The sequence below is a fragment of the Emiliania huxleyi genome, assembly GCF_000372725.1.
Source record: "Emiliania huxleyi CCMP1516 unplaced genomic scaffold EMIHUscaffold_53, whole genome shotgun sequence".
In the NCBI taxonomy this organism is placed as follows: domain Eukaryota; phylum Haptophyta; order Isochrysidales; family Noelaerhabdaceae; genus Emiliania; species Emiliania huxleyi.
The window spans coordinates 448,361-460,931 of record NW_005198017.1 but is presented as its reverse complement, the minus strand read 5'-3'; the positions used below and the strand labels follow the sequence as shown (position 1 = coordinate 460,931).

The following is a 12,571-nucleotide window of genomic DNA, read 5'->3' as shown; positions in this document are numbered from 1 at the left end:
GTCTACACTCCCGCCCTCCCGACCCCTCCACACCCCTACAGCGGCACCCCTACCCCTCCCGCCGTTTTAGGGCCTCCTGACCCGCACTCGAGTGGTGCAGTCGGCGCACCTCCGCCGCGCCGAGCCGTGGAGCCCTCCACCGAGCCGCAGGCTCGCGTCGACGCGCCTTCGCATTGCGGTTCTTATTGTGTGCCTGTGTTAGTGTCAGTGCGCGCCAGTCCCGTGCCCAGTGTCGTGCGGCGGAAGAAAGAAAGAAAACAGGGAAACAAGGGAGATATGGGAGACGGCAGAAAATTCATTGGGCGGGCCGCGGACTCACTTTTTGCTGCCTCTAACGCCGCTCGCAAGGCTCGGTCGCGACTCGTAGCAGCATGCCCGAGAATCCTTCGACGTCAGCGCCTGCCGCGCCGGTCATCTCGTCGCGCATCCTCGGCCTCAAGTTCATGCAGAAGCACCGCGCCTCCAAGGGCGAGCCCGCGGCGCCGCCCGAGTCGGCGCCGGTGGCCGAGCCGTCGTTGTCGTCGTCCGCAAAGTGGCGGCTCGATCTGCCGGGCGGGCTGGCGGTGGCGCCGGCAGCGGTCGTGCTGACCGAGCCGCCCGCGCTCTCTGGGCCGCAGGCCCTGCTCCAGTTCCGCGCCGGCCGCCGCTCGTACGGCGCCTTCAACCCAAAGCTCGAGGTGCGTGCGGCAGCAGAGGAGCACTACTCACCCAAGGGAGGGAGGGGGGGGTTGGGCGGACGGGCTGGGGGTGGGAGAGAGGGAGGGCCGCCTCGCTTGCGAGGAGAGGCGTGCCGGGCGTGTCAGCGTGCCTGCCTTGCCCCCCACAGGCGCGGCTCGCCGATTTGGGCGAAAAGAAGCGGGCAGCCGCGGCGGAGCTGGAGGCGGCGGCGGCGGCGGCGACGCAGCGCGCGCAGCAGGAGGCGGCGGCTGCCGAGCTGCAGGCTGAGCGGGACGCGGAGGCCGCGGAGCGAGACGAGGCCGACGCTGAGATGGCGGCGCGCTGCTGTAGATTGCGGAGACCCGTCCACCAAGGCGTCGCCAGAGAGACTGTGGAGAGCGAGTTCCGCCGCAGAGAGTGTGCGGCCCACGCCGCTGGGCAGCTTGGAGCGCCAGAGCGCGCGAGGGTCGATTGCGTGAGAGAGAGAGAGCGGGGCAGGCCGTCCGGAGGCTGGCTCACGAGGGATCTCGTCTCGCCCCCCCCCCCCCTCTCGTCTCTCGCAGGCGCGGTACCGCAAGTACGTCCCCGCTGGCGGCGTCGGGCGCGCCGGGCCGGCCTCTCTCTCGTCTCTCGCGCCGGACCTGCCGCCGAAGGAGCCTCCCGAGGTCTCGCGGCCGGTCCTCGTCACGGACGCACCGCTCGGCGCCGGCCGCGGCGGCGGCAAGCGCAAGGCGGAGGGCGGCGGCGGCGGCAGGAAAGGCGGCCCGTCCTCCGCCAAGGAAAGGCGACGGTGATTGTGCCTTAAAGCCATTTTCACAACCCCTGCCTAGACGAGTACAGCTAAACTTAAAACTAGAGTTGCTCGGCTCACCCTGATCATGTGCGCCGGGCCCCGGGCTCTCTGTCTCTCGTCTCTGCCGCGAGACCCGCGTGTTCATGCGGCCGAACCAAGTTCCTCTTGTAGCTCGATCGGTCACACCGACACACACCGCCACCGCCGCCGACGTCTCCCAGTGAGATGGTGGAGAGGGGGGACGACACTGCTCGATCTACCCCCCGGGGTCCCTCAGAGCGGCGTGCGCGTGCAGCGTGCACCTCGAAGCTCGATCCTGTACCGTGTTTGTGATGACCCCCCCCAATCAACACACCAGTGAGGGAGGGCGAGACGATCGGAGGGGTCCCGTACCACGCGGAATCGACCCTATCCAGTGCTCAAGTGCTAATCTATCGACCCAGTGCTCTAACTAAAAAAATAAATCGGGGCTTCCGGTTCCCGGGTACCTGGGGTACCTGGCCCCGCTCCCTGCGCGGCTCAAGGCCGGCATGTCGTCGGCCGCCGACAAACCGGCCCGGCCAAAGAGCATTCTACAGGCCCACATGAAGCGACCTCGCGAGGCGGAGCCGCCGCACATTGGCCTCATCCGTTGGTTGCGCTCGCGCGGCGCGGACCTGGACGGCCTCGAGATTCGCGAGTCGCCTGGAGGCGGCCTCGGCGTCTTTGCGACACGGCCGTTCGAGCCAGGTGCTGCAATCGGCCTGCTCCCGAGTGCCGCAATCATCGACCCGGTCGCCGTGCTCCATAGTGACGACGTGGCACGCGCCGCGCTGGCGCAGGGCGGCAGCGAGCCTTTCGCCTTTTGGCTCGCCCTCGCCTCGATGGCGCAGCAGGAGAGCTGCGGCCATCGTGAGTACCTCGCAGCGCTCCCGCGCGAGGCGCCGGACCCGACGGGCTGGCCGGCCGCGCAACGGCAGCTGCTGGCCGGGACGCCGCTCGCCGCGCAGGTGGAGGCCCAGCGGCGCCTCCTCGCAGATGAGTTCGCACGCGTCGCTCCCACGGCCGCGCCGCGCGTGCCGTTTGACGTCGACGGCGCAGCCCTCTTCCCATCCTTCCTCTGGGCGCGGGGTGTGCATATGAGCCGCTGCTTCCCGCGCGCGCTCGTCGACGCGGCGGCGCTGCCGCTGCCGCACGAGGTGCTCGCTTCCAGCACGGTCGACGCACCGCTGAGGGTCGAGCTCGGTGGCGCAGCCGCGCCGCGCGTCACGTACTGCGACGGCGCCGACGCACGCGGCGGCGGCGGGACAGGCAGGGACGGCGGTGGCGGGACAGGCCGGGACGGCGGCGGCGGCGGCGGCGGCGGCGGCGGCGGCGGCGGCGGCGGCGCAGAGGGCGGCGGCGGGGCCGAGGGCGAGGGGGCGCTGGCGTCGGCGGCGGGCGGGGCAGCTGCGCCTTCGGGGGAGAGCGTCGGTCCGTGCACGGAGATAGCGGGCACGCTTGGCTGCCTGCTTCCGCTGTACGACATGATGGAGCACCGGTTTGTGTGCGGGCCAGCGGGTCGGTTGGCGGCTGGGGGGGAGGGGCGTCGTCCTCACTGACATCCTTTGAACAGGTGCGGCCAGCCGATCGGGTGGGAGGCGGGCGGAGGGGGGGTGCGGTTCCGCTGCCGCGAGGCCGTGGCGCCGGGCGAGGCGCTGCACAACAACTACGGGCCAAAGGGCAACGGCGAGCTCCTCTTCACGTACGGCTTCGCGTCGGCAGAGAACCCGCTCGACTCGGTGGAGGGCATCGTTGTCGGCTGCCGCAAGGGGAGCGGGCGCGCCGCCGACGAGCTCCACGCGGCGCGGCTACAGTGCCTCGCGGAGCATGGCGTGCCGCACGGCGAGGAGAAGGAGGGCACGCTGCGGATCGGGCCCTTCTCGCTGCACGAGCCGCTGCCGGAGGGCCACGAGGCGGGCCACATCTCGCACGAGGCGAGGGGCGCCGTCGCCGCGGCCGCGGGCGGGCGGCAGGGCGGCGAGGGCGAGGAGGCGGGAGAAGAGGAGGGCGAGGAGGAGGGCGAGGAGGAGGAGGCGGAGGGCGTCCTCCCTCGTCTCCTCCTCTTCGCGCTGCAGGTGATCGGGATGGACGACCCTCTCGCAGGCCCGTGCCTCTCCCTCGACGAGCTCGACCTCCTCCGCGCCTCGCTCGAGGCGAGGCTGCGCAGCCTGCCGTCGAGCGAGGCCGCCGACGCCGCCGAGGCGGCGCAGTTCTCGCGCGAGGGCTACTGCGCCGCCTATCGCGCCGGGCAGAGGCGCGTGCTGCGCGCGGCGCTCGCCGAGGTCGCCGTGCTGGAGGGCAGTGCGGACGGAGAGGCTGAGGGGGAGGGCGAGGACTGACCCGTTTCGCCCCATTGCTGGACATGAGACTGATTGATGACAATGATGACAATGTCAAGAACTACAAACGTGCGAGTGTTAGATTTTTACTCTACTCTCTCTCTCTCGTGATCTTTTTGTTGTGAGTCCTTGTCGTGATGTGTGACCTGACGGCTGACGCGTGACGGGCCGCCGGCGCCGCTAGAGAGGAGGAGCGAGCTCAAAGAGACAATTACGATCAGGCGGCCTGTGAGCCAGTGCCACTCTCTCACGACAGGACCGGGACCGGGACTGACCAGGACGGGATTACGCTCGTGCACAAATTTCTCTTGCTGGGGGGGCTCCAGGGGGGGGGGAGGGGGGGGGAGTCCTCGCGCAGAGCCATGAACAGCTCTTCAGCCACCCAGTTGGCATCAGGCACGAGCACTGAGCAGGATCGATTGCGCTGCGCGGGGCAAAGCCGCCTCCGCGAGCCGGCGGTGCGCCTCCATCAGGCCCTCGCCGGGCCGCACCTCGATCGACGCAGCGCGGGCAACGACGCTGGGCGGTGCCACCGCGCGTTGGAACGAGCGCTTGATGGCCTGGAACCACGGGCGAATGGCCAAAACCTTGCCTTGCTGCTCGAGGTCGGAGAGCTCATCCGCGAGCTTCTTGTCGCAGGTTGCTTTCGCCGCGTCTGCCGTGCCCGCCTTGCGCGAGGGTTCGCCCGCAAAGAGAGAGAAGGTGAAGTCGGTCTCAAAGGGCGAGGACACCTCGTAAATGTCGGCCGTGCCCTCGATGGCGCCCTCGGCCTGCGCGGAGGTCGTGAAGGTTCCCTCCTCGGGGTAGACGTCGAGGCGTCCGAATCGCGGAAGGGGATCCGCAAATGACTGGCCGATGAGGCCGTGCGCAATCAGCGGCGCCGACGATTGAGGAGAGTAGGAGAGCTCGATGTCGAGCCTGTGCTCTGGCCCGGCGACACGGTCGTGGACGTGGTCGCCATGCACCACGATCTTCCAGGGGGCCGCCTCCGTGCTGCCTTCAAACGGCGCCACCGTGATGGTTGCAGTGGACATCTTGACACGGGCGTGAAGCCCGCCGCAGCCGCGGTTGGCCTAAGAAGTGGCGGAGGTCGGAGGATGGGGGCGAGGCGAGTGTAGAAAGGCGAGGGCAGCGGCGGCTTGGGCGGTGGTCCGGAGCGCTGCGGTGGTGGCGGAGTGGGAGAGAGAATGTGGGAATGTCGCTCGCACGTTGGGGCCGAGCTTGAACTCATTCCCACCACAGCTACCCTTGACGTTGCTCCAGCCCCAGTTCTGCCCTGCAGTGGGCGACGGGAGATGGCGCGTACTGCCATAGGTGGGTGCAGGGGTGGCGTGTACAGGGTGGGCGCATGCGGTCGCGACGAACCGTTCAGCTGCGAGGCGACGTAGCTCACGTAAGCCCACTTGCACTGGCTAGAACCCTCGACCAGCGCCGCAACATGAACCTCCGTCATGTAAGTGCCGTTGACGAGCAGCTTCCCGTCGTGCAGGGTGTAGAGCGCCTCCTCAATGAGGACGTTTACGCTCAGTCCCGGAGTGCTCAAGTACTTGTACAGGGATTTATGCTTGCCACGGAAGTCGGCGTGGCCGTCGTGCGCCAGGTCCATGTGCGGGTCCTGCATGATCGAGGCGCCGACTGGCGGCGACGGAGGCGGCAGCGATGGGGGGTATGAGGGCGGCGAAGCGACAGTCGCACCCAGGATGGCGCAGCCAATGCGGCCGCCGTCGTAGCCGTGGATGATGAACGCACGCCCTGCCACTTCGCCCGAGCCCGCGCCCGTATCGACGGTGACGCTGCCGCTGCTCGCGCCGGCCGAGTCGGACGTGTAGCTGACGCTCGTCCACGGGTCCGTCGTCACCGCGCCCGTGTAGTAGTGGCCGAGGGCGTTGTCGGTGCAGGTAGTGCCGGTGTGGATGTGGATGCCGCACGAGTTTCCCGCACTGCCCGCGCCGCTCTCGCACGCCGGATCAGCGCCCACCAGCGTGTACGAGAACGTCTGCGTCGTGCCGGCCGTCGTCATCGGACCGACGACGCCCGAGACGGCGAGGCTGCCCGTGTACGTGTAGTAGGGCACGAAAGCACTCGCCTGCAGCGCCGAATCGACGCCGTCGCTCAGCAGCGCGCACGCGATGCGCCCGCCGTCGTAGCCGTGCACGATCAGCGCCAGGCCCTCGAGTGTCGTCGAGGCCGCGCCCGTGTCCACCGTCACGCTGCCGCTGGTGGTGCCCGCGGCGGTCGCCGTGTACGCGATCGACGTCCACGGGTCGGTCGTCACCGCGCCCGTGTAGTAGTGGCCGAGGGCGTTGTCGACGCACGTCCTGCCGGCGTGGATGTGGATGCCGCACGAGTTGCCCGCACTGCCCGCGCCGCTCTCGCACAAGGTGTCGACGCCGTCGAGCTGGTAGTAAAACGTCTGCGTCGTGCCGACCGTCGTCATCGGCCCGACCGTCCCCGAGACGGCGAGGTTGCCCGTGTACGTGTAGTACGGCACGAAGCCGTCCGCCGTCAGCGTGACCTGCGTCGCCGCTCCCAGAATGGCGCAGCCAATGCGGCCGCCGTCGTAGCCGTGGATGATGAACGCACGCCCTGCCACTTCGCCCGAGCCCGCGCCCGTATCGACGGTGACGCTGCCGCTGCTCGCGCCGGCCGAGTCGGACGTGTAGCTGACGCTCGTCCACGGGTCCGTCGTCACCGCGCCCGTGTAGTAGTGGCCGAGGGCGTTGTCGGTGCAGGTAGTGCCGGTGTGGATGTGGATGCCGCACGAGTTTCCCGCACTGCCCGCGCCGCTCTCGCACGCCGGATCAGCGCCCACCAGCGTGTACGAGAACGTCTGCGTCGTGCCGGCCGTCGTCATCGGACCGACGACGCCCGAGACGGCCAGACTGCCCGTGTACGTGTAGTAGGGCACGAAAGCACTCGCCTGCAGCGCCGAATCGACGCCGTCGCTCAGCAGCGCGCACGCGATGCGCCCGCCGTCGTAGCCGTGCACGATCAGCGCCAGGCCCTCGAGTGTCGTCGAGGCCGCGCCCGTGTCCACCGTCACGCTGCCGCTGGTGGTGCCCGCGGCGGTCGCCGTGTACGCGATCGACGTCCACGGGTCGGTCGTCACCGCGCCCGTGTAGTAGTGGCCGAGGGCGTTGTCGACGCACGTCCTGCCGGCGTGGATGTGGATGCCGCACGAGTTGCCCGCACTGCCCGCGCCGCTCTCGCACAAGGTGTCGACGCCGTCGAGCTGGTAGTAAAACGTCTGCGTTGTGCCGGCCGTCGTCATCGGCCCGACCGTCCCCGAGACGGCGAGGTCGCCCGTGTACGTGTAGTACGGCACGAAGCCGCCGGCCGTCAGTTGTGAAGAAGCCACCGCACCCAGCGCGAGGAGCGAAGCTTGCGAGGAGAGGGGGCGAGGCTGGGTCGGGAAGTGGGCGAGCGCTGGGGCGGCACGCACGCAGCATGCTGACGGGCTTTGGGCGATGGCTACCGATTCGAAGAGCCATATCGAGTTTGGAACAACTGGATGCAACCTGACCAGCTCCCGAGAAGCGAGCCGAGGCGATCGCTATTCGCCAGCCGACGCGCGAACAACTAGTGGAGGGCGGAGCGGATTTTACGTTTCCGTTTATCGTGAGGTCGTCATCCCGGTCGTCATGTCTGATTAGGGGTTCAACGTCGGCTGCTGGGACAAGTGTACCTGACAATGACACGTGCCTGGGGCGTTTGTGTGTGAGTGTGTGTGTGCCGTCCGTCTGCCCGTCTTGTGTGTGTCTCGCGTCTTTCTGTCTGTCTGTCTGTCTGATGTCTGTGCCTGTTTGTTGTTTGTGCGAGCGAGCACGAGGTTGCGGCGCTGCGCGAGGCGGTTGAGGCGGAGGCGCGGGCGAAGGCGGAGGCGGTGGCGGCGGCGGAGCAGGCGCGGCGTACCGAGGCGGCGGCGAAGGAGGCGGCCAAGCGGGCGGCGGTCGAGGAGCGGCGGGCGGCGGTCGAGGAGCGGCGGGCGGCGGAGGAGGAGCGGCGGGCGGCGGTCGCTGTCGCCCTCGAGGAGAAGCGGCGCGCCATCGCCGCCGAGACCGCGGCGAAGCTTGCCGCCGACCGCGCTGCGGCGGAGGCGGCGCAGCGAGCGAGGAAGGCGGAGCGCTCGTCGGCCGAGGCTGCAGAGCGAGAGGCGCAGAGGGAAGCGCTCGCGGCTCGCAAGGCGACGAGGCTGCTGCGGCTCGGCAGAGGGAGGAGGCTGCGGCGAGGCGGGCGAGAGAGGAGGAGGCGAAGCGGCTTGTGCGTGTGGAGGAGCAGAAGGCGGCCAAGAAGGCGGCCAAGGAGAAGAAGAAGGCGCAGCGCAACGCGCCGCCCGCCTTTGCGCTGGAGAAGGAGCGCGAGAAGCGCGCCGCGGCCGAAGAACGCGAGCGGAAGGAGAAGGCCGAGGCGCTCGCAGCTAAGCTCGCGGCTGAGCGCGAGGCAAAGTCTGCAGCCGAGGAGGAGGCGAGGCGCGAGCAGCTGGAGCGCGAGGCGGCCGGTCGAGCAGCGGCGGAAGCGGCAGCAGCGGAGGCGGAGGCGGCGGAGTTGATGGCGGTGCAGGCGGCGCTGGAGGAGAGCGCGAGGCTGAACGACGAGGCGAGGCGCGAGGCGGAGGAGCAGGCGCTTGCCGAGGTCGAGGCTTGCGCGGCGTCCGATGCCGCAAGCGAGCTGCCGCAACAGGCGCGTGAAGAGGCGGACCCGCTGGCCGAGGCGGAGGCGACGAGGGCGGCCGCTGAGGTCGAGGCGGTGGCAAGAGCCGTCGTCGAGGCAGAGAAGGTGGCTCAGCAAGCGGCCGAGGCAGAGGCGCGCGCGGCGGCGGCGATCGACGGAGAGAAGGCTCAGGCGCAGCGTGCGCAGGCGGAAGCCGACGCGGCGGCGAAGGCGCAGTTGGCGGAGAGCAAAGGCTTGTGCGAGTCCGCCAGGTCTTCAGCGGCGAGACTGGTGGCTACGGCGGAGAAAGATGAGGCGAAGGCAGAGGTGGACGAGGCGGCGGCGGCGGCGGCGGCCAAGACTGCGGCGGCAAGCAAGGCCAAGGCGCTCGCGTCGAGGGCGGCGGCAGCGACGGCGGCCGCAGCGAGGGAGGCGGCAGAGGCAGCGCACGCCGTTCGGGTGGCGTGCGCGATCGAGGGAGGGCTGGACGTGGGAGAGGCGGTGGCGACGCCAACGGCGCCGCCAGCAGGCGTCAACGACGTCATTCGAGCGACGCGTCGGGGATCCTTGCCGTCTCGGCTCGGGCGCATCTGCGAGGCGATCGGGATGGAGCCGGGCCCCAGCCTCCCCGACACGGTTCGCGGCGCCGCTGCGGCGCTCGGCATCACCCCGGTTGACCGAGGGCTTGTCGACAAGGTGGCGCAGTTGGAGCAGCACCTCAAGCTTTGCTGAACAGCGGTTGAGGTTCGTCTTGCTGAGAGTTACCAAGGGACTGGGGTGGGTTTGCCTAAGTGAAGCACGCCAAAAGCAAAAACAGATGCGGACACTAAAATCCTCGCACAGTCGCACTCAGTCACGCCGGGAGTGGGGACGAGGCAGGGTCCTACAGCTGTGACAGCGATGGGCTCGCCCTCACTGGCCCTCAGTCACTTGTGCTGCGGCTTGTGTGAGCGACACTGCTCGGCGACTGCCGGCACACTGTGAGACCATGGGTGTGAGGTAAAACCACGCTACCAGCGCTTGGTCACATCGGCCCCGAGGTCAGATCCTTCTACTCTGTTAGTGACAAGACTTGTCTACTGGCTGGAGCCGAGCAGGAGGGCCCGGCGCACAACCCCTGGTCAACTCACGGTCCACACCCCGTATCTTCTTGCACAGGGGGTGAGGAAAAAGGAGGCTGCACATGCCGTGAAGCCGCCCAGGCAAACAAAGCTTGTGCTGTGAATAGCAGGCGTGGTCTCTACTCGCCAGACGATCTGCAGACGATGTTCGACCGCCAACGCTCAAAAGAAATATGTATATCAGTCTTAGAGGAACGAGTCGAGAGGACAGGGAGGGACGTGTCCGAGGGGGAGGGCAGCTGGGTTGGATATAAAACGGCGGTTTCGGATTTTGCACATCTCGGCTGCATCCAATGCGCAATGGCGGATGGGCGGCCTGGGATCACGGTCACTAGACGAAAAGCTGACTTCTGTGAAGTCACGAGGAGGAGATGGAGTCATGCGCTCTTTTTTTTCTTTTTACCGACAACGTCAACGAGGGATAGGAAGAAGCAGACGCCCAGGGGGTAACATGGGGACGGCCAGCACCACACCTTTCTCACCTGCCCGACGGCAGCTGGGGCGGCTGGGTTCCCGCGTCGGCAAGGGCCTCTGGGGAGTACAAGAGACTATCACACCGCGGGCGGGTGGGGAAACGCGCAGCGAGGGAGACTCTCCCTCGGACAGCTCGGCTGCACCTTGCCCCTTGGTGCTCTCCGCGGCAACGCCGTTATCGGTAAAGTTGAGCGTGTAAGGATTGCGATGAAAAGTAAGTGGCGACGTGTACCTTCCCACATGGAACGTACCTTCTCGCAGCTGCGAGACGAGCTTTCTCGGAGCGACAGCCTCAAAGTAAAAAGGGTGGATGGGTGGGGGGACGATCTGGCGAACGCCAGCGCGTCCCAAGAACGGTGGGGTGCCCCCTCGACCGCGCGTCCAAGTCACTTGGGCGGGCGCGAGCGAGCGGCACATGCGACATGGCCTGACAAAGAGAAAGAAATCGAGGTCCGGCGACAAGAGATCGAATCTGACGAAAATTTACGACACGCAGAATGCTGACGAAAAATTACGACAAGTGCGTCGTTTCCTCTGAGTGAGTGCAGAGCTGACGTCAGTCAGTCTGTGCGCGTACCTTCTCTCTCTCCTCCTTCCTCGTCGAACTGGGATTGATTTTGAGGAAGGGGAGGGTTCACTGGCGACAGGATCCTCACGCGGCTCGGCCGTGGGTGCTCGCAGCGGCGCATAAAAAAAAACCCCCTGCGCAGTCGTTGCCTGCTCATCACCCGATCGACTTCATGATCAGCTCCGTGTTCCTCGTGGGCGCTGCTTGGCGTGCGCCGGTGGGCTCGACAATAGTTCGGCGCTCGACGCTAGTGATGAGTGCTTCTCAGGATCTGGCGGCCGAGCGGTATTGGTTGGACCAGGACGAGATCGTCACACTCCCGCCGCCGGATGTTGCTGAGGCCGCTGAGCAGGTCGGAAGGCTGCTTGAGCTCGGACACGGCCTGTCCCCACCGAAGCGCGTCGTCATCAAGCGCGATCGGATGCCAAACGCGCTGACGATCTCACTCGCGTTCGTCTTCGCAGCGCCCGCGGCTCTTGTCTCGACGATCCACCTTGTGCTGGCCCCGCCCCTTGCCTCCGTCGCCACCTCGGCACGGGCACGGGTGGCAACTTTCCTCGCCACCCTCGGCGTCGAGCTCGGGCGCCGCGCGCCCTTCCTCTTGCCCTTCTTTTACCTCCCGTCTGTCGCCCTTTCTGCCGCGGCCGACTGTGTGCAGACCACGGCCGCGGCAGCCCAGGCGGCGTTTGGACGCACGCGGCTCTCCAACCGCCTTGCCCTCGCGCTTCCCGCTGGCGGCAAGCAGGAGTGACTTAGCATCCCGCTTGGTGGGTGACGCCTGAGACCGGGCAGAGCGGTCTGCTGCACGTCTGCAGCTGCATCGAGTCGGACGTGCAGGGATGTCTACGTATGTGGGGTGGCCCCGCGTGTTGCCGATACGGTCCAAGCGCCAGGCCCGAGAGTGGAGGGGGGCGCGGATCCCAATCTAGTTACTATTGGTGATCGTCTATGAGGCGTGAAGAAGTTCGGTCTTCTGTTGTGTGAGTGATGGCCTTGCACGTTGCAGGCTGTGAGAGTGACCTGTGTGTGGAGTCACCTGTACTGAGTACTGTGTGTACACACATCTACATGGTCCAACTCCAAATCATGGTGACCTGACTGTGTGTCTGTGTGCCCACTTTTCGTTTTTCTCGCAACACACAACTAAAATGTACCTTTACGAAAACACCACATGCGACGAACTTATAGCAAGGGACAATTGGCGCCGGCGGGCGGAGAGGGGGAGAAGCGCACTCACACCACTCAGGAGCCTGGTTTTTTGTGCGCCACCACACACCGACAGAGTCCCCTTGCACGCGTCCCATGATCGAGATGCGGCCGATGCCCCGGCCTCTCTCCTAGTCTCTCGCTCCATCCGCTCTCTTCGCACAGCAGTCGCGTGCGGCTCGGCGAGGCGGAGGGGAGTCCTCTCGCGGCTACGCGCCCACGATGCAGCGACCAGCGGGCGCTGCGTGGTCTCACGACTCGTTGATGATGCCGCCAGCGCCGTACTTTGGCGCCTACGGTGGCCGGGTGGCAAGGGTGACGCCTCCACGCGCGAGTCGGGCAAGGGCGAGGCTGCACGGCGAGGCTGCAGGGCGAGGCTGCAGGGCGAGGCTGTGTCCCGTCCACACATCCCAAGGCGGGCCGGAGAGCGCCGCGGCAGTCGCAAGGGTGTGTGTGAGGGGAGGGGGAGGAGTCTCGAACGCCTTGTCCGTCTCGTCGTCCATGAACTCGACCGACCCCTGCAGCGGCGCGGAGAGGCGCAGCAGTGTGACGCGGCGCGGTGAGAGAGAGTCAGAGAGAAGCGAGGGCGGGCGGGGGGGGAGGGGGGGGGGGGGTGAGGCGCGGCTATGGCGGCGAAGGGCTCGGCGGCAAGGGCGAGGGGGGGTGAAGGGCGCAAAAGAGCGCGGGAAGAAGGAAGGGGGCGGGGGGGGGGGGGGGGCACCCCCCCCACAGGTCCTTTGGG

At 67.6% G+C, this 12,571-nt stretch overlaps 4 protein-coding genes across 4 annotated transcripts; 3 read left to right on the top strand and 1 right to left on the bottom strand.

Moving 5' to 3' along the window:
• Positions 1-338: 338 nt before the first annotated feature.
• Positions 339-1,527, top strand: EMIHUDRAFT_437121 (hypothetical protein; the record flags this gene model as incomplete). The annotated part of the gene is made up of 4 exons (XM_005765933.1): positions 339-523; positions 596-677; positions 827-1,021; positions 1,221-1,527. Coding segments are annotated over 4 exons (769 nt in total), but the record flags the coding sequence as incomplete, so codon positions are not given.
• Positions 1,528-1,980: 453 nt separating this feature from the next.
• On the top strand, positions 1,981-3,974 carry EMIHUDRAFT_212679 (hypothetical protein; the record flags this gene model as incomplete). Its single annotated transcript, XM_005765932.1, has 5 exons — positions 1,981-2,674; positions 2,921-2,973; positions 3,106-3,303; positions 3,547-3,772; positions 3,937-3,974. 5 exons carry the CDS (start codon positions 1,981-1,983, stop codon positions 3,972-3,974), a joined length of 1,209 nt encoding a protein of 402 aa, XP_005765989.1.
• Positions 3,975-4,202: 228 nt separating this feature from the next.
• EMIHUDRAFT_212678 (hypothetical protein) lies at positions 4,203-7,301 on the bottom strand (the record flags this gene model as incomplete). The annotated part of the gene is made up of 4 exons (XM_005765931.1): positions 4,203-4,883; positions 5,019-5,086; positions 5,176-7,191; positions 7,286-7,301. 4 exons carry the CDS (start codon positions 7,299-7,301, stop codon positions 4,203-4,205), a joined length of 2,781 nt encoding a protein of 926 aa, XP_005765988.1.
• Positions 7,302-10,780: 3,479 nt separating this feature from the next.
• Positions 10,781-11,772, top strand: EMIHUDRAFT_356991 (hypothetical protein). Its single transcript, XM_005765930.1, has one exon. The coding sequence runs from the start codon at positions 10,796-10,798 to the stop codon at positions 11,372-11,374; it is 579 nt and encodes a 192-aa protein (XP_005765987.1). The 5' UTR covers positions 10,781-10,795; the 3' UTR covers positions 11,375-11,772.
• Positions 11,773-12,571: the final 799 nt, after the last annotated feature.

Bases quoted from the DNA above. Each gene is read 5' to 3' on its own strand.
- EMIHUDRAFT_356991 (XM_005765930.1), top strand. From the start codon at position 10,796: ATGATCAGCTCCGTGTTCCTCGTGGGCGCTGCTTGGCGTGCGCCGGTG.